This window comes from Scatophagus argus, chromosome 5 (assembly GCF_020382885.2).
Source record: "Scatophagus argus isolate fScaArg1 chromosome 5, fScaArg1.pri, whole genome shotgun sequence".
NCBI lineage: Eukaryota > Metazoa > Chordata > Actinopteri > Scatophagidae > Scatophagus > Scatophagus argus.
The window spans coordinates 22,340,627-22,361,527 of record NC_058497.1 but is presented as its reverse complement, the minus strand read 5'-3'; the positions used below and the strand labels follow the sequence as shown (position 1 = coordinate 22,361,527).

Here is a 20,901-nt window from a genome sequence, read left to right as displayed (position 1 = left end):
AACATGATGTGACACACACACAGGCTTAATCTCTTCCTACTAGTGTGTGGTCCCAGTCTGAGCAGGGACATGCTCTGAGTTTGGGGTCGAGTGAATACTAATAACATCTTTGACTGATGGCCGGTGTCAGTGACTCAGAAAAGCCTGGTAAAATTAATGACCCCTCAAAGTCCTGAGAAAAGTTTAAGGACGGCATTTAATGGCTGAGACCCTGTCCTCCCCCATGTTCAGCTACATTTCTTTCTACCAGGGTGTTCGAAATCCGGGCGAGTCTGTGACAAAATGTTGAGAAGTCAGGCTTTGTGTCTCCTGGTAGAAAATCAACCCACATACCAGTGCAAGGACACGTTCCCCATCAGCTTCGCAAAGTCGTGTCACGTCAGGAACTTTTGCTTTAAAAGGAGAGGGGGAGGAAAGGAATAGTTCAAAGAAAATTACAAAGCATGAATATGTCTCTTAATTGCCACAGTCACAGTTTTTAGTCTTAGTTTGTAGTTCTTAAATGTCACTTTCATGACATTTGGGTCTTTTAGCTTGACATTCAAAATATATATATATATATATATATATGTATAAAATAAAGGAAAAGAAAATAACCTGCGACTTCATAGTGAACTACAAAAGGCTTCTTGGTCTGCTAACTTTTAACCTTCCATCAACCCTTCTCAACCTCTCTGGCACCCCAGGAGTTGTATTAATAATATTACTGGCAGGGGGGAACAAACCAGGGTCTGTTGGCTGCCTTGGTGCCGCAATTTAGAGCTTTAATGGCAGCCAGTGAATGAATGCGTGCCAGGGGGAATCCCACAGGTCGGTCCACAGGGGTGAGGTCAGCAGGCGTAGCCGCAATAATCTCCCACCATTCACTTTATTGGCCTCCTCCGATTGGGTTTTTATTAAATCTCAAGCACACGCAATTGTTCCTGCTAGGTGGAAGTAACTTAAAATCATCAGTCTCTCTAAAACACGAGAGTCTGCTCAACAGAGCACCCGTGCATGATTAAAAGACAATTAGAAAATTAAATGACAATGCCATTTGTAGCTTTTTAACCAGTTTCACAGGAAGAGGTGTAAATTAAGGCAGCATAATGCATGAATAAAACATTTTAAAAGTGAGGAAGGCACTGTACTTCTGTGAGTGATAATAATAAATCAGTTTTAATATTACACTCAGTGAAATGGACATTTTCAAAAAGACTGGGTTTTCTTCATGTCCTGTGCCAAATGTTTAATCCTGAGGCTCATCAACAAGGCAGACAGCAAACAACTTAAAGAGTGTCAATTTGTGATGGTAAAAATAAATGACAAAAATGAAGTTTGAAGATATGAATAACTGAACGTATCCCTGATTGGCTGAAAACAAGCAAACACAAGCTTGGAGACAGAGATGCAGAGATGCCTCCAATGGATTCAGTCTTTTGATGATGATGTGATTATATGAAGAAACAGACAAAGACATTTACATTACAGCATTGTTGTCAAAAGCTCTTTGTTCATGATACAGTACCTTTCCGTCTCCAAGCCCTTTGAAATTTATAGTTTGGCATAAAGAAAGGGAGTGTTTTTAATTGGGTCAGAGAAAACTGTAGTTTGTACAGCACCAAACGTGGCTACATGATTATTATAAAAACATCCTCAAGTGATTATTGACAATTATTAAAATCAAAAGCAATAAAAAAAAGCTGAATTTTATGTGAAAAAGGTCTCCAACACTGATTAAAAAGGGACAAGCTTTGGTACAATGAGAGTGCACCGTGTGAAAAAACATGGAAGTTAAAGCTCAGCAAACATCATGGACGTCTGGGACTTCCTGTTGCTTTCAGAGGGTTGATGAAGTTTGACTTTTCCTTTTAGCCTGCTTGATCCACTCCCGAAAATACTTCAGCTCTAACGCCCGGGCTGCGCGGACTGAGGGCGGGTCAAGGTCATTGCTGTTGCGAAGGTCCAAGTGATGGGCTCCGTCCGGGATCATAATGGAAACCAGAGAATCTGTTATGTTGTGGGTCACTCCACCGGCTGACCACGGGTCCAATCCTCCGTTACTGAAATCCAACAGCACAGACAGTGAATGGAAAATATACGATCAGATCAAATCACTTATTCATTCACTCTCTTCATTTTGTTAATGAAAAACAACACCAGCTTAACAAAAGCTAAATGTGAGTTAAGTTGATTTAAATAGCACCTTTCAAACCCAGAATATCCACAATAAAATAGACATAAAATAAGACTTAAGAAGAGTAAATAATCTAAAATCTTCTAACCCCCATGTGGGCTGTTAGTCACAAATTAAAACTGTTGGTAGTTCTTGTCAGTTCTGTTTTTTATGCACTGGCATATGTTGTGATTTCTAAGACATTTTATTGGAGTTGCTTTGAAAGCTCACATATTAAATTTAATGATTGCCAGACCTTTTCATTGCTTGACAAAAGCTGCTAATTGGTATTCAGCCTAACATGAGTCACCTCAGTGTTTGTGACTGAGATTGCTTTTTCATCTACATATCACATCTTCCTGTCTACCTGCTGTGGCTACCCAGGTGGGCACTCTTAACCTGTCTGCAATAAGAGCCAAAGTCAAAATCTGCACTTAACTTGTTCTCAGTGCACCTCACAGAACAGGGTGCCTTTCTGGCTTTTTACAGCTGGCGTTTACCTAAAGATGATGTTGCTGTGAGAGGCGATGTCCATGCCCCCATAGACTGTTCCTGCCCAGTCCGCTCGTGGCCTGACACCAAACATGGCGTTACACTCATCAGAGAAGGCCTGGAAGTTCCACTCCTCGGGTTCAAACATGTCCTGGACGCCATCCGTGCACATGGGCATCACCATCTCGGTGCAGGCCTGGGGATGACGGATTGAACGCATATTCACTGTGACAGGTAAAGCTGCCCACTGACACATGTGCACAGCGATTTATTCAACACGACAAGACCGATGCCAGCACTCTGCGCAAGCACACCTGGTAAAACCAGCCGAGGAAGCCGAGGCTGCCTGTTGCTGTCTGAGATGTGTTGAGGCAGGAGGAGCTTCCGGTGTAGTTGTAGTAGACCTTCGCTGCTTGAGAGACACCGTGCAGCAGCTGCTGGTCAGACACAGTGGAATCGAAAGCCAGATACTTGCACACCACCTTCAAAATACAACACATGAACGAGAAAACACAAAAATGAACAAGAAGTTTGTGATAACTGTTAAACGCACAGTGTGTAGCTTCTGCCTCTCAGTACAAACAAAAGGCATGAGTGACAGATGAAAATCTGTCTGGCAAAAATATTCACAGTCTTAAAGTTTTATTCATGTTACATTTAGTTGTATTTGCATTTCCTTCCTCACTTCCTCACTTTCCTACCACAAGTTATAGCCACAGGTGAACAAATGAAACACACCTAAGTCATAAATGCTATATATTATATCTTTAAAGCTCTTAACAGCTTAACTTTTTAAATAACATTAGAAAATGTAAATATCCAAATCTCTTCGGTCTGTGTTGTTTACAAGGTTGCTTTCTTGTGGCCCATAAAGTGTTTTTCCACATAAAAAGTGGTGGCGCCTGATTTGCATATGAAATTCCCTGGAATGAACTCGAATTTATTGCTCTGATCTTGGCACGAGAGGAAAAAAAAACAAAACAAAGCAAAAAAAAAAGACCATTTACTTAAAGCCAATGATCTAGCTGAATTAAATTTAAATGTTTTGCTCCCCTTGTGACTGTTTTGTTTGACCACGGTTGATTTCTCAGAATTAATAGCGTGGATGATAAATATTTGAGTTTCAGCTTTTGTTTAATTTCGCTGCTGCGTGTTGTTATGGTTGCAGCAGCAGCAGAGTTGGCTGTGGCTGTTGTTCTGTACTCTTTGTGAGGCACAGAAACTGGGCTTTCTTGTTTAGGGGGTTGGAGGGGAGCTGCACTAGTGTGGAGTCTGTTACTAAGGCTTTTGTCTGCGGGCTGGGGAGGAGTTGGTGGTCGATGGATGAGGAGGGCCACAGACATGTCCAACCAAAGATTTATACCGTGAAGAAAAAAAAAACACTGCAATTGCTCCAAAGCATCTTCTCCTTACTTTTCAGATAGGATTAGGCTTATACATTCATCTCTGCCAACAGATTTCCCTCCTCTAAGCCCTCAATACCCCGTTCTCACACTCACTCAGATAATCACATTAGCTTTGTCATTAAAAAAGCTCCTCTTTGCACCCACTGCCTAAACCGCTTAAACCACCCATAGGGGTCGCATACATTAAAGACAAGGAGCCAAAAAAACTCCAAATGACCATTTAGTGTTTATTTCACATTACAACGTGCTCCGGGATCTATTCAGAGGGGTGAAGGATAAACAAGTAAGCAAATAAAAAATGTATCACACTAGTAAAAGTTTTATAATGAGACCACTGTATGGGGCACTCAGAGGGGTGCTGAAGCACTGAACAAAGAGTCGGGGGTCAATAGCAGAACTCGGTTTATGCACGTGACGTGCCAAGGTGACTGGTAGAATACACTGGACCCAAGTCAATCAGCCTGTGCAAAACAGCCGCTGTACTGTCAAACGTTTTAACATAAAAACAAAGGGAGTTCGGACAACGGCATTGCATTTGGAATAGTCACATTGAATGAGCGCATTTTTTTCCCCCAGATTGTTTTAGGATATGCAATGTTCTTTCCACATCAAGTGTCTAGTGAAGTATTTGTTACAGTCTCATTCAGATGAGAGTGGTGAACCTTTGTTTTAATGGCCTCACAAGCTCTTCTGGGCAAATGTCCTCTTTCTGTGATGCCATGTGAGTGTCCTGAGAGGAACACCTCAGAGATCTGATGGAGTGTGCAAATGAATGGACCATTGGTACGAGAAAAGGAAAGAATGGTGGCTTACTTGTAGCTGCTCATCTAAAGAATACTTAAAATCCAAAAGAAACTAAATCCTTATGAATATTAATGAAGTTAATTGACAGCTGTTGTAAACAAAAGCTTGGAAGACCACAACAAACACTTGTAACACAATCGGCTGAATTGCACATTCATTTCAATTAACGACAGGCTGTCAGGCCAAACCAGGCGCTTAACCAAAGGCAAACAAAATGTAAAGCTGCCTTTAACTGTAAACCTTGGACAGGAAATCAATTTAACGTTCAACTAGAACCTAAGATTCTGTGCAGATTTTTTTTTTTTTGCTGCATGCGTGAAAGCATCCACTGTCACACCTGATTTTTTACATGCTGTCTTGACAGTATTTTACTAGTGGCTGTGTGTACCTGGATGGGCCAGCGAGGAAGAGGCTGAAGAAAGTCAGCTTCATAGGGGTAGTCCACCATAGCTAGATTCACCCAAGTCTCCTGTAACCAGTTCTTGAAGTTGACGGCATCAATCGTGTTTTTAAGAGGGCTGCATAAACTGAATTCATCTGAGAGCCACTGAAGTCCAGCCGCTTGCCAAAGGAGAGAGAAAAATGATTAAAAGTCATTACATAGAAATTCATTTTTCATGCGAACCACATTGCCCATATTATCATGCATATCTTCTATGATATCTACCACACTGAATTTGACATTATTATTTATTAATTATATAACAAGGAAAAACTTTTTTTTTAGCATTTAATGAAGACAGCTCCCACACATCTTAATCAGTGTGACATAAAATCTGACGATGCACCGTGTGCCGAGGGAAGCTATCATAGAAACAAATTAGCAAACAGGCTATTTCATTCATTTAATATTTTCTAATGTTTTCTATTTTCTGTTTTGTGTGTCTTTTTAGTAATGTTGTTCTCATGTTGTTAACTTCTTTCCTGCCTGTACATCCATTGCACGTCTGCCCGTCCTGGGCGAGGGATCCCTCCTCTGTTGCTCACCCTGAGGTTTCTCCAATTTTTTCCTGTTAAAGGTTTTTCTGGGAGTTTTTCCTTAGTCGATGTGAGGGTCGAAGGGCAGAGGATGTTGCTATGATGTTATGTTAAGCCCTTTGAGACAAACTGCTTGTAAAAATGGGCTATACAAATAAAGTTGTCTTGTCTTGTCTAGTTAAGTTTGTATTTGTTAAGAAACGCATTTCATTGCACTGAGTGTGAAGGGCTGTATCCCATATATTACACAGAAAACAAAACTGTGGAAATCTGGCTGAAGGAGGATATTCACTAACACACCAACCTGAAAGATGTCCTTATTAATAGCTTATACAGCACCTGTTCAAAAGCGTATCATTATTTATAAAATGTACAATAGTCGTACATTTTTTTGTAAGAGCTGTCTTATTAGAATCTGTTTATTTTTTTTTTTTATTGGTGTACTTTTACCACTGATGGCCTGATAGGAATAAAAAGTACCATTAGGTTCGATAAAGAATATTCCTACAGTTTAGAATTGGGACAATGGAGATGGTACCAGGAGATCTCACTCGGCTCAGAGCAGAATACTAAAGAAGAAGAAGTCAGAGTTATGCAGGTTGTAAATTTTATGGCTCCACATATTCGGCCTTTAGAGAGTCTCCATACTTTATTGTATATCCAATAACACTACAAATTTTAGTAATGGCTGTCTCATTTCAGACTTTAGTAGACTGTTAATCAAATTCTCATATGGTCCATATGGACTAACAAGTAGAAATTCACCCAATCTACGAGCCTTCCCAGATAAGATTAAACATGGCTCATTTATTATTCTGAATAAATTAACTAAGTCATATTCCCTACAATATGACAGATAAGATAAAGCAGCCCAATCTGTAAGACTTACCAGTGGAAGAGACATTATTAATAGCCTTCCACGACTTTCTGATGCTTGCATCGCAGTTATACCCGCTTTTGGCAAAGTCCTGTGTAACTACTTTGTAGAAGTCTCCACATGGCACCATACCAGGGAACTGCCATATCGGCGCGGACGCTGCCAGAGCTCTGAAATACAGCAAGAAGAAAAACTATATATATCCACTTTTTTCTTAAAACGACACAAGCTGCTGGGTAATATTAATACAATTTGAGTAACATATTTGCTGGGGCAGCACAGTGGTTACCAGAGCAGCACAGAAGTCAGTGCTGTGCCTCTGAACAAGGGTCTAAACCAAGAGTGAAAAAGAGACGCCACAGATTCATCTTGTTGGCTCAAACGAACGTCTCGTGTTTATTATATTTGTGTCGTGGCCCGAGATGCTAAAATCAAAACAGAACTGAACAGGCACTCTGTCCAGAGAAAGCTGAACCTCAAAAACTGGATACTTTCCTCATTTATCTCAGTTTCCCAACTGCAACTGTGCTAACATCTTACCCAACGACTATATTGGGGTATTTCATCCTGAACCAGGCAGAGAGCATCCCTCCATAGGAACCCCCGACAGCGATCACAGGGCTGTGCTGAGCTCCAGGTAAAGTGCGCTTCAGGTTCTGAATCAACACGGCGAAATCTGCCAGGGCCTGCTCTGAGGTCAGGTAGTTCAGGTGTTTGCTGTCCTGAAAGAAAGGATTGTGACAAATTTCTAAAAACATCATATACGGATGATTAACTAACTCCAAAAAATGATTTCAAAAACACAATTAAACATATTTCATCAGATTTTAATCAGACTTCGACGAACTCCAAGCGTAACAGTGCATCTTCACTAACGCTGTAAGAGTCTTGTCCAAATGGCAGAGACTCTCCATAGTAACGATGTTCTGCAAAAACCAGCATGGCGCCCAACTCCTCTGCAATTTCCCACATGAAGCCCTGCGGAGAAAACAAAGACAGGTGTCAAATTAGACCGAGGATTCCGTGCAGCGCTAATGCGAGCTAAGAGATGGGATATTTACAGTGTTGTTGCAGAACCAGGTGATGTCGCCTTCATTGCCCGTGTAGAACAAAACAGGTCCTCCAGGCTGCTTCCAGTGTTTGTCTGCCACAAGGTATCTCTGCTTGAAGGTGCCTTCCTCTAAGAATCCAAAGTGATCAATCTGTGGGGAATAAAAACATATATACTGACACACTGATCTTAAATGCGTTCAGACGCGCAGACTGATCACAAACATCATCGCTCTCATGGTGGCTTATCTGTAGAATTGATCAGGAAGCTCTGAGCATCTCTTGTTGACACAGAAACCCACTGTGGCATTAAATTATTGATGTTGAGGCATACAGGTAGCATTTGAGACAATCCAGCCCAGTCTGCATCAACTGCTCTGAGCTGGACATCTGGCCCTGTGCCAACTATGGTGTGAAGAGCTTGGATTCAGGGGTAATTAGCCCCAATTTGTATTTAAAAAAATGTTGGAGCCAGTTAAAGGGAAGTCACATTAGTTCCACTTTAGATGAGCTCTGATCCTTTCATAAAACCTCAGGGATTCTGGGGTATCATCTTCCTTCAGATATATCTCCTGTAGTTTTTATCAAACAAAAGCAGAAAGAAACCAGCAACTTCACAGAGAAGACAACCCCACGAGGCTTCAGAGTGGTCCAGCCCTTAAGACTGTCCCAGCACTTTATACAGAATGTTTTTGTTTTATTTTTTTTCCACCCCTCCTCAGTGGGATACAAAGCAGGCAGCAATTTTATGAGCCAATGACAGCAAAAAGATTCTGGGGCCCTCAATGTGTTCATTCAAGCCTCGACTCCCTAGTGCTTGGCAGCAGTTTTAACTGTGAGGAGACCATGAGACAGTTTAAAGGAAAAGTTCAGCAGCTCGGCAACATCATCATCCAAAGTGCAATGTATTGTGTGAACAAAACATTTGAGTTGCTTTAAAATAACTTTTTTAACGTTGTGTTATCTGCCATTTTTATTTAGGAGATATGGGCAAGATATAGCATTACAGGATGTATTTTCAAATACTTGACGACTCATTTTGGCATTAAAAAAATCATTCTTGAAAACTAAACGCCCTTGCACGACACACAAAAATATTCCTATATTCCGTGACCGAAATGCCACATCTAAAGAATGAATATATACTGAATATACAAAGTGCCTCCCCAAAAGAAGCTCCGGTGAGTACTGAATCACTTGCACCCACTCAGTATTCACATCACAAAAGCAGTGAGGTTGGTTTCATAACAAATCCACAGCCTGATGAGCAGTGCCACCATGTGGTTACTGCAGGCAGCGCTCGAGCAGCTTATTTCAATTAGAATTCACTTCACATACTGTACAACTGCCGAACCAGTCCTCTAACTGTTCTACAAGAAAAGAAACTGCATCTGTCGTGTTCCAGTCCAGCAAATGGAGACATAAGGGAGGGAAACAGCCAAAGCACAAGCTCCAGTAAACTACAACAGTTCATTTGGAGGATGCTAAAGGACACTTCCATTCATTGTCTGGCAGCAAAATGCAGTCAAGAGGATTTCCTCAGGACAACTGCCCGATCACTCGGTGCTCTCCTCACGGCAGCTCGTCTCGCAGAGAGTGTCGGAAAAGACAGCCTGATTGATGGTTCTGCTGGAAAAACAGCAGACTTGCTAATGTTGGTGCAGAGGAGTGAACAACACGGGTTTTATTTGTTGCACTTGTTCGAGGAGAAGCATACAAGCACAACATATAATAAAAACCAGAAAACCAAACACATCAAACAAAACAATAGGCTTCAGAACGCGCCAGACAGGAAATGGTCTTTATCATCTTGTCAACGTGGCTGATTAGGCAGGATGCCGTGGGTGGGACCAGGTGTGGAGCTTTGTCCCCCGTCCAAAACACTGTTAACACAATTAACAGGATGTTATACTTTAACTGGATAAAATACTGTAGCTGGCAGATATTTTCATTTTTGATGAGTCGACAGATTGTTTTATTGACAAATCGATTAAATGTTTCGTCTATAAAACCTCAGAAAACAGTGAAAAATAAATGACAATTTCTTTGAACCTGATGTGACATAACCAAATGTCTTTTGTGTCTGACCAACAGCCCTGATCATAAAGATATTTCATTGACTCCAACACAAGGAAAAGCAGCAAATCATCTACACTTTTCCAAAACAACTTGAATAATTAATTATCAAAACAGCGGTCACGATAAATCTACAAATTATAGCGGCCCTAAAACATTAAATGTTTTATTTACTTTCTTACATACTTAACTGTCTTTTCCCAAATGTCTACAATCATGGATCTTGGACAGGACCTGGATGTTCCAAAGTCTACATTAGCAGGGAAGCAGACTTAAATGTTTAACGGAGATTAAAGTTTAAAGACAGAGACCTCAAGGTTTGAGTGCAGCACTGGAAATGAACAGACACAGCTGATCAATCAGTAAACGATGACGGTGAGGAAGAGCGACCTCCTCTCGGTGTCTAAAAGTCTGCCTTGTAACCAATAAACTGATGTCATTCTTTGATTGTGAATAACCTCGTGATGTTTTCCTTTCACAACACCCTGACAGCAGGAGTCGGAGGGCAGTAAGACACAAGCACTGTCTTACAACTGCATGAGTCAGGCTCACAAGCTTCGCTGCACACCACCACACACACACACACACATCACTCTCCAACTATCTGATTCTCCACGAAGAAAAGTGGAAAACGCAAAGGCTGAGTGAAGATCTGTCAAACTCCCCCGAGGTAAAGTGTTTCACATTCGCTGGGCCCTGGAGACCTTTTCAGGCAGGGAGCCAGGTTCTCTGCTGGCAGGAACAGAGCCAGTTGTGATGGTTTTCCCCCTCACTACAGGAAGCAAGAGGGAAACACCTATTGTCTGCAGACACGACTCGTGAACAACCTCTACAGAATTGAGTGAAATTAAATTTTTAGAAAGAGCAAGTGGCTATGCAGCTATGAATGAACAGCAAACAATGAAGCCAAGTAATGAAGAGGTAAATAAAAATGTGGGCAAACTATAACGAGCCAGTAAACACACCAGTGATATAATCTGTATCTGTTATGAGCTATTGTCATTATAACACCAATCTAGTCATGCTTATTTTACATCACATGATGTCTCAGGCCAAATATGCGGATCGCTTATATCTCTTTACATTATTACTCTTCTACACCACTAAATCCAGTCCTTGTGAGCCAGGCTGAATGCAAACCATTTAAAAGTGAAGTGAAAGAGAAACACGAAAATGAGGAAGAAACCAGCATAAAATATTTGCCATTTGACATAGACAAGTGGCGTGTGTAAAAACAACGCACATAAAGATTTTAAACTCACCTTCTGGTCAAAATACTTGGTTTCATAGCTGATGGGGCTCTCGGTGGAGTAGGGGGACCCGCCGAGCCTGGTGAAAAGTTGTGATTTAAGGGAGATCACGTGCAAAGAGCCGAAACACAACATTAGGATGCAGGTGGCTGCAGCTCCGTCCAAAACCCCCATCCCGAACCCAGCCTTGGTCAGCCGCTACTGTCAGTCACAGCTCACAACAATCTGATCTTCAGCACAACATAACGAGGACGCATGGTCTCTCCTTCCTTGCACTGGGACCTGTCCCGCAAAAGAAAGGAAGTGAGACTCGCTTGTAAGCAAATCCAGCGACGCGTTGTCAGCCGGCGTGTGACCTAAATTCAGCAGCAGCGCGGAAAGCAGCCCGCTGCCGCACGGGAGAAACCAGGTTCAACGTCTTCCCAACATTTTTAACAACTTTAATGTCACAGTGGAGAGCTAGCGGGAAGCAGATAGCAAGTACCGTACATATACACGCAAGGGTTGATGGGAGTCTGACTTGTCCGTGTGTGTGTGTGTTTGTTACTACGCTCGCGATTTAGCAGCTGTCTCTCAAAGCAGAAGACACGTAGTGATGCCTCAATTTAACGTGTCAAACTTACGCGCCCAACACCGACGAAGCTTTGTTGCGCTTACTCAAATGCTACCACCCCGGCTGTGTGTCGACAGCGTATACCTACAATGTAAACACCTATTGTATTCACACCTCTTCATGGTCCCTATTTGAGGATTGTATTCTGAAAGTGTATACCGGAAACGTTTCTGTGCTACTACGTCGTTGTCGGCGCTCCAAATCCACTAGTGTTTGTTATTGGCGATTATAGTTCCCATGAGAATATTATTTTTTTCCTGGAGACAGTTCACTGAACAGTGCACCACTACATCTCCGTCTTTATCAATATATAAATGAGTATAAGTAAGTTTTAGATATTAAATCACATACCGGAAGTGCTAGTATGTGTCATGGCGACATTGACGCCAGTGTGACTAATTTCTTGTGGCACTTACAGAATGGTAGCATTTGCCTAAACTTATAAATGCTCTTGAAAAAAACAAAAACAACAACACTTAACCAAGATTTGATATACGGACGTGCTAAAAGTTAAATCACTGAGCATGCGTGCCTTTCTACTGATAACGACCATTAAGTCCAAAAGCGTCAAGGCAGATACTTAAACTTCCGTGAAAATATTCAAAATAAAATAACAACCAACGCTATCTGGGAATATTTTTTCAAATTTAGTAGTTCTCACTTAGCAATTTACAGTGCAATGATCAGCCATAAGCGGCGACATGACAAAACAAGATATTTAGTGTAATTATTTAATGTTATACAGAGTCATTTTCTTCTGGATTATTTTGTACACATAAAGGAAAAGAAGCACAACATCCCCATAGTGTTTTCCTTTGTGTTTCCTGTACTGTGTTGACAAGCAGATGCAAATGATTAACAATAAGTAACTGCTGTTAAATTTAAAGTACAAGGCAAAACAAAACGCTTGCCAGTTGAACAAAAGGGATTACTAAAAATAAAAAGTACAACAAAAGTGCCGAGATGTACTACAAGTCTGTACAACAAAAGACAAAATGTTACAATAAAAATAAGTGTGCAGTATATGGCATTGTGCAATACAGTAGAATACAGTTATGGCAAATATATGAAAGATAAAGTTAGACACTACAAATTATGGCAAAACATGCTGAACAATTAAGAACTTTCACAATAAAAGCATATGAAGTACAACAAGTCATATACGAAACTACATGAAAATACCTTTTCAAACAAATAAAAAGAGATACAATTTCATGGCTAGGCAGCAACAACAAAGGCAGAAGTAGTCACGTCTATGGATAAAAGAAACAGCGGACAGTATTTTTTAAAAAAATGCTCAGTTAATTAGATTGTTTATAATTCCTACTGGTGACGATATCTGAGGCCCTTCCAGCTGTTTCACACTACATCAACCGACTAAATGCAAGCAATCCAAGTTGGCTAAAAAATAGTGGTCATCACAGAATACTGTATCAATGTAGTATTTATACTTGTGTTGCAGTTCATGTTATCTGACATAAAAACATATTTTAGCAGCAAGTAAAAATCTTCTACTGGGAACAAATATTTCACAGTTTGTAATGACAGGTGCAAATAACTACTCAGAACATGAGATTATGAAAGTTAATAAAACTGTATGCAATTCTCAGAGCAGAAGGAATCAGTGGGAAACGAATGATTGTGCAACAGATATTAGGGTAAGCTTGCCAAACGTTTGCCACTCGATCAGATTTGGTAATCTCAAAAACGTACTGTATGTAAACAATATTGTTACCATTTACTGATCTGATTTACTGATCCAATCATCATGACACTTGTTGTCAGCTAAGTAGAATCTGTAACAAAATACGTGGGAGAACTCTTCACCCATGTAAAATTGCTGGTGAATATTGAATGAAAAATGGATCAGACGACTCCAACAGAAAAACAATCTGCCATTTCACCACGATGAGTACAAAATGGAGCCCTACTCAGATTCCTGGATGTATCAGGCTGACATACTTCAAATCCTGTTGTACTGAGGACAATGTTCTCCATAATGGCAGCATCTTAAAATGCTTGTTCCTGAAAGGCCAAACTAAAGTTGACTAACTCCCTTGTACAGCTTAAAAAAAGGCATGAGACTAGAAATGACAGGACTAAGAAGTGGCTTTATGCCATCTTAGAGGGACGGAGGCATTAGGGCTCAGCCATCTGCCCTCTACAGTCAATGGCTACTTATTTACCACAGCCACAGGGCTGAGCTCTCACTAATTGAGGCTGCAGCAGCTCAAGTAACTGATGGTTTTACCCTCGCCAGGCATTGGGGCAGTGTCATTGTTGTCCAGCTTGTTCTGCTTGGCCTCTCGAATGAGTTCACAGGCCAGGTCGAGGAAGAGTTTCTCAACATTGTCGGACTCTTTGGCTGAGGTCTCCAGATACAGCATGCTCTGAGCCTCAGCGAAGTCTTCAGCCCTCTGTCTGAGAACCTCTCTCTTGTCCGCAAGGTCTATTTTATTACCTGAAAGACACACACACACACACACACACACACTCAGCATTCATCTGTCGATATGTGGAACAAGTAAGAACGTGGCTTCTCACACCACAGTCGGAACAGTGGTGGCTGGAAGGGTGTAGATGAGACAGATGGAGGTGGAGGTGTACATGTGTGGATGCTTGTGTGGGATGGATGGAAGCAAACACAAGCGTGGGAGCTATTTATTCAGACAAAAATGAATTCTTCACTGGGAAGTGACAAAAATTTCACAGAAATTAAACAATAAAATGATGAAATGAACAAAGACCAAACTGGCTTTGTCTTTTGCGCGTCTGTGCAGAAACTACCTCTGATATCAGCTCGGTAATTCACGCTCACACTGAAGTGGGCATGGAAAATCAGGCCAGTTCCAGTAAAATGTGGTGCACACACACACTATTATTCACATCGTGCTCATAATGAACAACGAGCTCAATGATAAAAGAGGTCCATCAGCCATTTAAATAGAAAGTAAAGGCTCTTACCGACTAATATAGTCACCACTTGGTTGTTGGCATACTGCTCAATCTCCCGCAGCCACTCTGGAAGGCATCTGAAGGAGTCCTCACAGGTAATGTCGTACGTAAGAATGAGGGCGTTGGCACTACGGTAATAACTCTGAGTAATGGAGCGAAATCTCTCCTGTCCAGCTGTGTCCCATATCTGCAGCTGGAAAACACCATGTCTGAAATGAGTGTTTGTCCCTTCAAATCATTACAAAAAATAAAAGCATCTGATTTTACATGCTTTATATTTTATATTATACTAATCTTTATCTACCTTGACCTTCTCCCCTTTGATTTCCACTGTCTTTATCATGAAATCTACTCCAATAGTAGCCCCTTGTCCAGGTGGGAAAAGGCCCTAAAACAAAAGGACAAATCCATAGCCTGACACTCCAATATTCTGTAATTCAACAATAATAATAATAATACTGATGATAAGAATATTTGTCAAACTCATAAGCTCTGACTTATACAAACCTGAGTAAAGCGCCGGACAAGACATGTCTTCCCAACTCCAGCATTTCCTATCAACACTATCTTGAACAGGTAGTCATAATCTTCCATGCTCATGCTAAACTGTGAGAAGTAAAGGAACAAAAAGAACGTCTGATAAGCACATGCGTTAACACTAAATCACTGCAACAGACTCAAGTGATCACATTTGTCTCGAGCACATGTTGAGAATTCAGGCGCCGCTCTGAAAAGTCCTGAAGACAGACAGCGAAGAGACAGAGGAAACTGCCAAACTGTTGTGAAACCGGCCTGCAGGCCAGAGAGATCATAGCTCAGGAATCAGAAGATAAATATGGCCTGGCTTGAAACTTCAGTGTGTACATTTGAATTCGGATTTAAGTGTCTCAGTTTAACAAAACGTTACTGATGGTGTAGTTACTCCTCCCCATCTCTGGAACTTACATGGATGATGAAATACTCATTGTATTAAACTGTATTCTATCCTTGATGTTCCGTCATTAAGGCCTCAATCACAATACCCAGTTACAGAGGAGAAATGTTCCTGTTTCACTTCACTTTTCTTCGGATTTTCCCTTCTTTGCATCATATGCACAACTCAGCGCAGTTTTAGGTGGCCTTTCATCACTTTGAGGGGGAAATGAAATGCCACGGAGGCTCGAAACACTGCTGGAGGGAATAAATAAGGACAGAGCTGTAGCTAAAGGACCTGTTTCTTTTGTCAGTGTCCACCTGCATACAGTCAGTGGTGTCCACACACAACACATTGGCATGTAAAATGCATGTAAACACGGATGGTAACATACTGGAACCGTTACATCCACTCTGACACCCTGAATAGGGCCTATACGTGCGTGAAAACATAACACCTCTTTACAAAAAAAAAAACATTTTTCCTAACGCAAACTGCATGATAACTTAAAACACTGAATGTCCAACTCGACGCGATGGACCACATTTTAGGGCTCAATTCAACTGGAATCGCCTGCATATAATGGAAAATTTCCATGTGTCGCATTTGCTTCTTCGACCGTTCATCTTGTTTTGTAACCCAAAACAACACTGCAGCATTCAACACAGACTTAATCGGAATTAATGTCACATTTCGTCCTAATAATTTCATTTGGAGGCTGAGCTAACGGGGCGAAGCTAGCAACAGTAGCAGCTAGCAGATACCGTGCCGTTCTGGCCATTTTGGCACTAACTGCAGATACAGGAGAGAAAAAGGCTAAATCAGCCCTGCGCATCGACCCTGGAAACAGTGAGGACTTACCAAAAATACGGGGATTTCCCCGGACTTACGACCACTTGGTATGCATAGGTCACCTCATCAAACAGGCAAAGCCACTGCTGGGCAGGGCATAATTCCTCTCCGGCTGTGTATCCTCAGCAGCTCAGCAGCAGCAGCCCGTCTGGTGGAGGAGGAGGAGGAGGAGGAGGAAGACTGCGCTCAATGATGTCATCAGCTCACATGCAGACTCCGTAAAGTAGCCAGTATGGCTAACGACTGCACTTATGAGGAGCAGCAGCCACTCAGAGTAATGTCACACTTTGATTCCGCGTGTAGTCGTTATGTACAGTGGTATGAAAAAGTTTGGGCACCCCTGATCATTTTCAGGATTTTCCTTTATAAATCATTGGTTGTTCGGATCAGCAATTTCAGTTAAATATATCATATAGCAGACAAACACAGTGATATTTCAGAAGTGAAATGAAGTTTATAGGATTAACAGAAAGTGTGCAACAATTACTTAAACAACATTAGGCAGGTGCATAAATTTGGGCACCCTTGTTGTTTTATTGATTTGAGTACCTTTAGCACTAATTATTGGAACACAAAGTTTGTTTGGTAAGCTCATTGACCCTTGACCTACATACACAGGTGAATCCGATCATGAGAAAGGGTATTTCAGGTGGCCAGTAGCAAGTTGTTCTCCCTTTTGCATCTTCTCTGAGGAGTGGCAACATGGGAGCCTCAAAACAACTCTCAAATGACCTGAAAACAAAGATTGTCCAACATCATGGTTTAGGGGAAGGATACAAAAAGCTGGCTCAGAGATTTAAGCTGTCAGTTTCCACTGTGAGGAACATAGTGAGGAAATGGAAGACCACAGGCACAGTCCTAGTTAAGGCCCGGAGTGGCAGGCCAAGAAAAATCTCTGATAAGCAGAGGCGAGGAATGGTCAGAACGGTCAAACTCAACCCACAGACCAGCTCCAAAGACCTACAACATGATCTTGCTGCAGATGGTGTCACTGTGCATCGTTCAACTATTCAGCGCACTTTGCACAAGGAGATGCCGTATGGGAGAGTAATGCGGCGGAAGCCTTTTCTACGCACATGGCACAAACAGAGTCGCTTGAGGTATGCTAAAGCACATTTGGACAAGCCAGCTTCCTTTTGGAATAAGGTGCTGTGGACTGATGAATGTAAAATTGAGTTATTTGGACATAACAAGGGGCGGTATGCATGGCAGAAGAAGAACACAGCATTCCAAGACAAACACTTGCTACCCACAGTAAAATTTGGTGGTGGTTCCATCATGCTGTGGGGCTGTGTGGCCAGTGCAGGTACTGGCAATCTTGTAAAAGTTGAAGGTCGCATGGATTCCAGTCAGTATCAGCAGATTCTTGCCAACAATGTTCAAGAATCAGTGACAAAGTTGAAGTTGCGCTGGGGCTGGATACTTCAACAAAACAACGACCCCAAACACTGCTCAAACTCTACAAAGGCATTCATGCAGAGGAACAACTACAACGTTCTGGAATGGCCATCTCAGTCCCCAGACCTGAACATTATTGAAAATCTGTGGTGTGATTTAAAGCGGGCTGTCCATGCTCGGAAACCATCAAACCTGACTGAACTGGAGATTTTTTGTAAAGAAGAATGGTCAAAAATACCTTCAACCAGACTCCAGACCCTCATTGGAAGCTATAGGAAGCGTTTAGAGGCTGTTATTTCTGCAAAAGGAGGATCTACGAAATATTGATGTCATTTTTCTGTTGGGGTGCCCAAATTTATGCACCTGCCTAATGTTGTTTAAGTAATTATTGCACACTTTCTGTTAATCCTATAAACTTCATTTCACTTCTGAAATATCACTGTGTTTGTCTGCTATATGATATATTTAACTGAAATTGCTGATCCGAACAACCAATGATTTATAAAGGAAAATCCTGAAAATGATCAGGGGTGCCCAAACTTTTTCATACCACTGTATCTGTGGGCAGAGTGGGAAAGAATAGCTTAGCCGTGCATTTCGTGACTTGTCACTGACATAATGTGTAGGTTATCAGCTCGACCACCCACAACACAATGCAAAAACATGCTGTGGCAGACATGAAAACAGTTTAATAGGAAGGGGGGGCGTTAAGCTGAGGGAATTTGTGCAAAACAACCACCCAGGCTTTCTGCAGCTTTTGAGAGCTCGTTGTGAATATTAGAAAGAGAACAGAAAACATACTACTTATAATATAAGCAAGACTACTTTTAATTACTGTACTGTACTGTAGTACTGTACGGTACTTAGCTACAGCAGTTACCGTGACCACTTCGCTTTAAAGTGTCGCTGGTATGTGTGTTATATGCGTATGTTATTTTATAACAAAACAAATTAATTTGATAGTAATACTATTTTGTGCTAAATGAAAAGTGTATTGTGTGGCGTTGGTTGCTAGGAAACAGAATAGGCGGAACTGAGGCGACTGTCACCTGTTTTGGCCGGACGTTTCATTCGGCTGCACAGCATGCCCTTGACTTCCTACGAGAGGTGATAGCTGTGTGGCTAAAGGAGGCATTTAGGAGGTCGCTAAATTCTGGATTGACGGTGAAATTTCACGCCATGGGGTTCATTCCAGACGAGGGAAGATCTCTCCCTCCTCCGGGAATCGTCAACAGGAACTCTGTGTGGCTGGCCGGTATGGGCTGGTGCTCGGCGATGCTTCATAATGGCATTAACCACAAGCCGCCGCTGAAGTCAGGTTAGCATGTATACTAGCTGACTTTCAGGCTATATTCTCTGCAAAGGTTCACTTTCCTCTCAAGATTGTACAGCATTTAATAAAAAAGGATACATAAAAATCTTACCAGCATTCATTTAGCAATGGTCCTACATATGGTGTCATATCGGAGCTCTCATTTGTAACGACGCCTTTGTTATGATAACTACAAGTACGTGGTTACCCACATTTATTTCCTCTCGTCCAAAATTATAAACGAGTTAATAGTTAACTGTTAAGCTAATGCTTGGTTTATAGACTGCAGGCAGAAATGTACCAGCATAATAAAAGTGTTTGTGTTCACATATAATGTTTATCATAAAACAATAAAAAAAAAAAAACCCGATAAATTCAACCAACAACATTTCCAAGGTCTGTCCTACGGTGCTCAATTTATTTTCATAGCTTTTTGATGGTCCAAACTGTATGCCAGTATGATATGGTCTGTCTGTTTTCTGTTTATTCTTATTATTATTACTCTTATTCTTGTTTCATTTCAGTATCAGGCAGCATGACTTAAAAGACCTAAACTGGACTTTCTAAAAACTATTCCTCCTTATTTCGAGAAGTATAAGGTGCAAGCCTGTAGTTCCACATAAGCAAAAAGGAGAATTTTCAGTGGAAAATTCATATTATAGTTTTGTCTTCCTGCATGCTTAAAACACAATATTAATGTGTCCCCTTTTCCTTTTTTTAGGTGTTCATCGACAGTTCCTGCTGGCAACAATTGGTTGGTTTATCGGCTACCACATCACAAAATATGAAAATTATGTTTATGCCAAACGTGATCGAGATGTGAAAGAGTATATGAAACTACATCCAGAGGATTTTCCAGTACAGGGTAGGTGAATTTTAAGTGTTTTTGCCTTAACAGAAGATAGAACCCACTACTACCACAGTCCTCATGTATGATGTTTAATGTACATTTTAATACTTTGCACTGCATGTTTACTCCATAGCAGCACAATAAAGTTGGGAAGGGGCAATGGTTTGGCTCGTTTTATTGACTGTCTGTGCAGTTAAGCAAATTCTATTGGACATATATGGTTGTCAGGTGGATTTTCATTAAGCACAAGGGAACAGTTGTTCAAAAAAGAAATTGCATATGCTGGTATAATTTTCTTTTAGTATAGTACAAGCATGCTGTGCACTGTGTGAATATATTTTAACGTATTTCCTTATTCATAATGTTTTTTTTAGCTGGTTTCTGTATGTTTTGTTATTGCATAATATAATAATATTGTCTATTATCTTCTGTTCATTCATCACGTTTTTTGTTTTGTTTTGTTTTTTTAACCAACCTAACCTATTCTGCTTAACAGCACTTACATACTAGTAATAGACCAGAATCTTAAAACATGATCAGTATGAGAACACGAATCCCCATGATGAGTAGTCTGTGCCATCATTTCTCTCTTGTTTGAAGTACAGTAGGACATTTGTATGTCTTCACAGAGACATTGAAACTTGCTGCCTCAAGCATGTGTGCAATCAAATTGTTCCTGTTTGTTTTATTTCATCAGAAAAGAAGACCTTTGCAGAGATTGTGGAGCCTTTCCAACCTGTGCGCTGATGGTCTGCAGCTGGTGAAGACAGAAGAGGGATGGACAAAGAAAACCTTTGCAGACCACCATATGGCTTGAGTGGTTTCTTTGCGAGATCTTTCTGTCCTTTATTGTGCAAAATATAGTTATGTAAATAAAAAAACTACCAAAATCCACAATTTTCTGACTGAAAGTTTCCTGA

The 20,901-nt window shown here is 41.0% G+C and overlaps 3 protein-coding genes and 1 long non-coding RNA gene across 5 annotated transcripts; 1 reads left to right on the top strand and 3 right to left on the bottom strand.

The window, feature by feature from the left end:
- Positions 1 to 1,139: 1,139 nt before the first annotated feature.
- On the bottom strand, positions 1,140 to 11,832 carry LOC124059581 (prolylcarboxypeptidase (angiotensinase C)). Of its 2 annotated transcripts, XM_046389703.1 has the most exons (10): positions 11,712 to 11,832; positions 11,101 to 11,370; positions 7,774 to 7,914; positions 7,589 to 7,690; positions 7,253 to 7,434; positions 6,725 to 6,882; positions 5,246 to 5,418; positions 2,962 to 3,129; positions 2,656 to 2,843; positions 1,140 to 2,042 (listed from the first exon to the last, which is right to left on the bottom strand). In XM_046389703.1, the coding sequence occupies exons 2-10, from the start codon at positions 11,260 to 11,262 to the stop codon at positions 1,820 to 1,822; spliced, it is 1,497 nt and encodes a 498-aa protein (XP_046245659.1). In that variant the 5' UTR covers positions 11,263 to 11,370; positions 11,712 to 11,832; the 3' UTR covers positions 1,140 to 1,819. The 2 variants fall into 2 exon arrangements, with proteins under 2 accessions (XP_046245659.1, XP_046245657.1); XM_046389701.1 differs by lacking the exon at positions 11,712 to 11,832 and having other exon boundaries at positions 11,101 to 11,613.
- On the bottom strand, positions 8,718 to 11,094 carry LOC124059585. Its single transcript, XR_006843406.1, has 2 exons — positions 10,025 to 11,094; positions 8,718 to 9,645 (listed from the first exon to the last, which is right to left on the bottom strand). It is a non-coding gene; the product is annotated as an uncharacterized LOC124059585 (long non-coding RNA).
- A 567-nt stretch (positions 11,833 to 12,399) lies between the features above and the next one.
- Positions 12,400 to 16,723, bottom strand: rab30 (RAB30, member RAS oncogene family). The gene is made up of 5 exons (XM_046389704.1): positions 16,431 to 16,723; positions 15,164 to 15,262; positions 14,961 to 15,044; positions 14,666 to 14,849; positions 12,400 to 14,162 (listed from the first exon to the last, which is right to left on the bottom strand). Exons 2-5 carry the CDS (start codon positions 15,254 to 15,256, stop codon positions 13,912 to 13,914), a joined length of 612 nt encoding a protein of 203 aa, XP_046245660.1. The 5' UTR covers positions 15,257 to 15,262; positions 16,431 to 16,723; the 3' UTR covers positions 12,400 to 13,911.
- A 2,124-nt stretch (positions 16,724 to 18,847) lies between these two features.
- ndufc2 (NADH:ubiquinone oxidoreductase subunit C2) lies at positions 18,848 to 20,876 on the top strand. Its single transcript, XM_046389706.1, has 3 exons — positions 18,848 to 19,137; positions 19,853 to 19,996; positions 20,679 to 20,876. The coding sequence occupies exons 1-3, from the start codon at positions 18,999 to 19,001 to the stop codon at positions 20,726 to 20,728; spliced, it is 333 nt and encodes a 110-aa protein (XP_046245662.1). The 5' UTR covers positions 18,848 to 18,998; the 3' UTR covers positions 20,729 to 20,876.
- Positions 20,877 to 20,901: the final 25 nt, after the last annotated feature.

What these genes read in the sequence shown, in the direction of transcription:
- LOC124059581 (XM_046389703.1), bottom strand. Translation starts at nt 11,262, where the DNA reads ATGGGGGTTTTGGACGGAGCTGCAGCCACCTGCATCCTAATGTTGTGT. An exon ending in CCTGGTTCTGCAACAACACT is followed by an intron (nt 7,691 to 7,773) that starts GTAAATATCCCA and finishes TTTTCTCCGCAG; the next exon opens with GGCTTCATGTGGGAAATTGC. An exon ending in TACCCCAATATAGTCGTTGG is followed by an intron (nt 6,883 to 7,252) that starts GTAAGATGTTAG and finishes GCTGTATTTCAG; the next exon opens with AGCTCTGGCAGCGTCCGCGC.
- rab30 (XM_046389704.1), bottom strand. Translation starts at nt 15,256, where the DNA reads ATGAGCATGGAAGATTATGACTACCTGTTCAAGATAGTGTTGATAGGA. An exon ending in TCAAAGGGGAGAAGGTCAAG is followed by an intron (nt 14,850 to 14,960) that starts GTAGATAAAGAT and finishes GGTGTTTTCCAG; the next exon opens with CTGCAGATATGGGACACAGC. An exon ending in AGTGGTGACTATATTAGTCG is followed by an intron (nt 14,163 to 14,665) that starts GTAAGAGCCTTT and finishes TGTGTCTTTCAG; the next exon opens with GTAATAAAATAGACCTTGCG.
- ndufc2 (XM_046389706.1), top strand. Translation starts at nt 18,999, where the DNA reads ATGGGGTTCATTCCAGACGAGGGAAGATCTCTCCCTCCTCCGGGAATC. An exon ending in CAAGCCGCCGCTGAAGTCAG is followed by an intron (nt 19,138 to 19,852) that starts GTTAGCATGTAT and finishes TCCTTTTTTTAG; the next exon opens with GTGTTCATCGACAGTTCCTG. An exon ending in AGAGGATTTTCCAGTACAGG is followed by an intron (nt 19,997 to 20,678) that starts GTAGGTGAATTT and finishes TTATTTCATCAG; the next exon opens with AAAAGAAGACCTTTGCAGAG.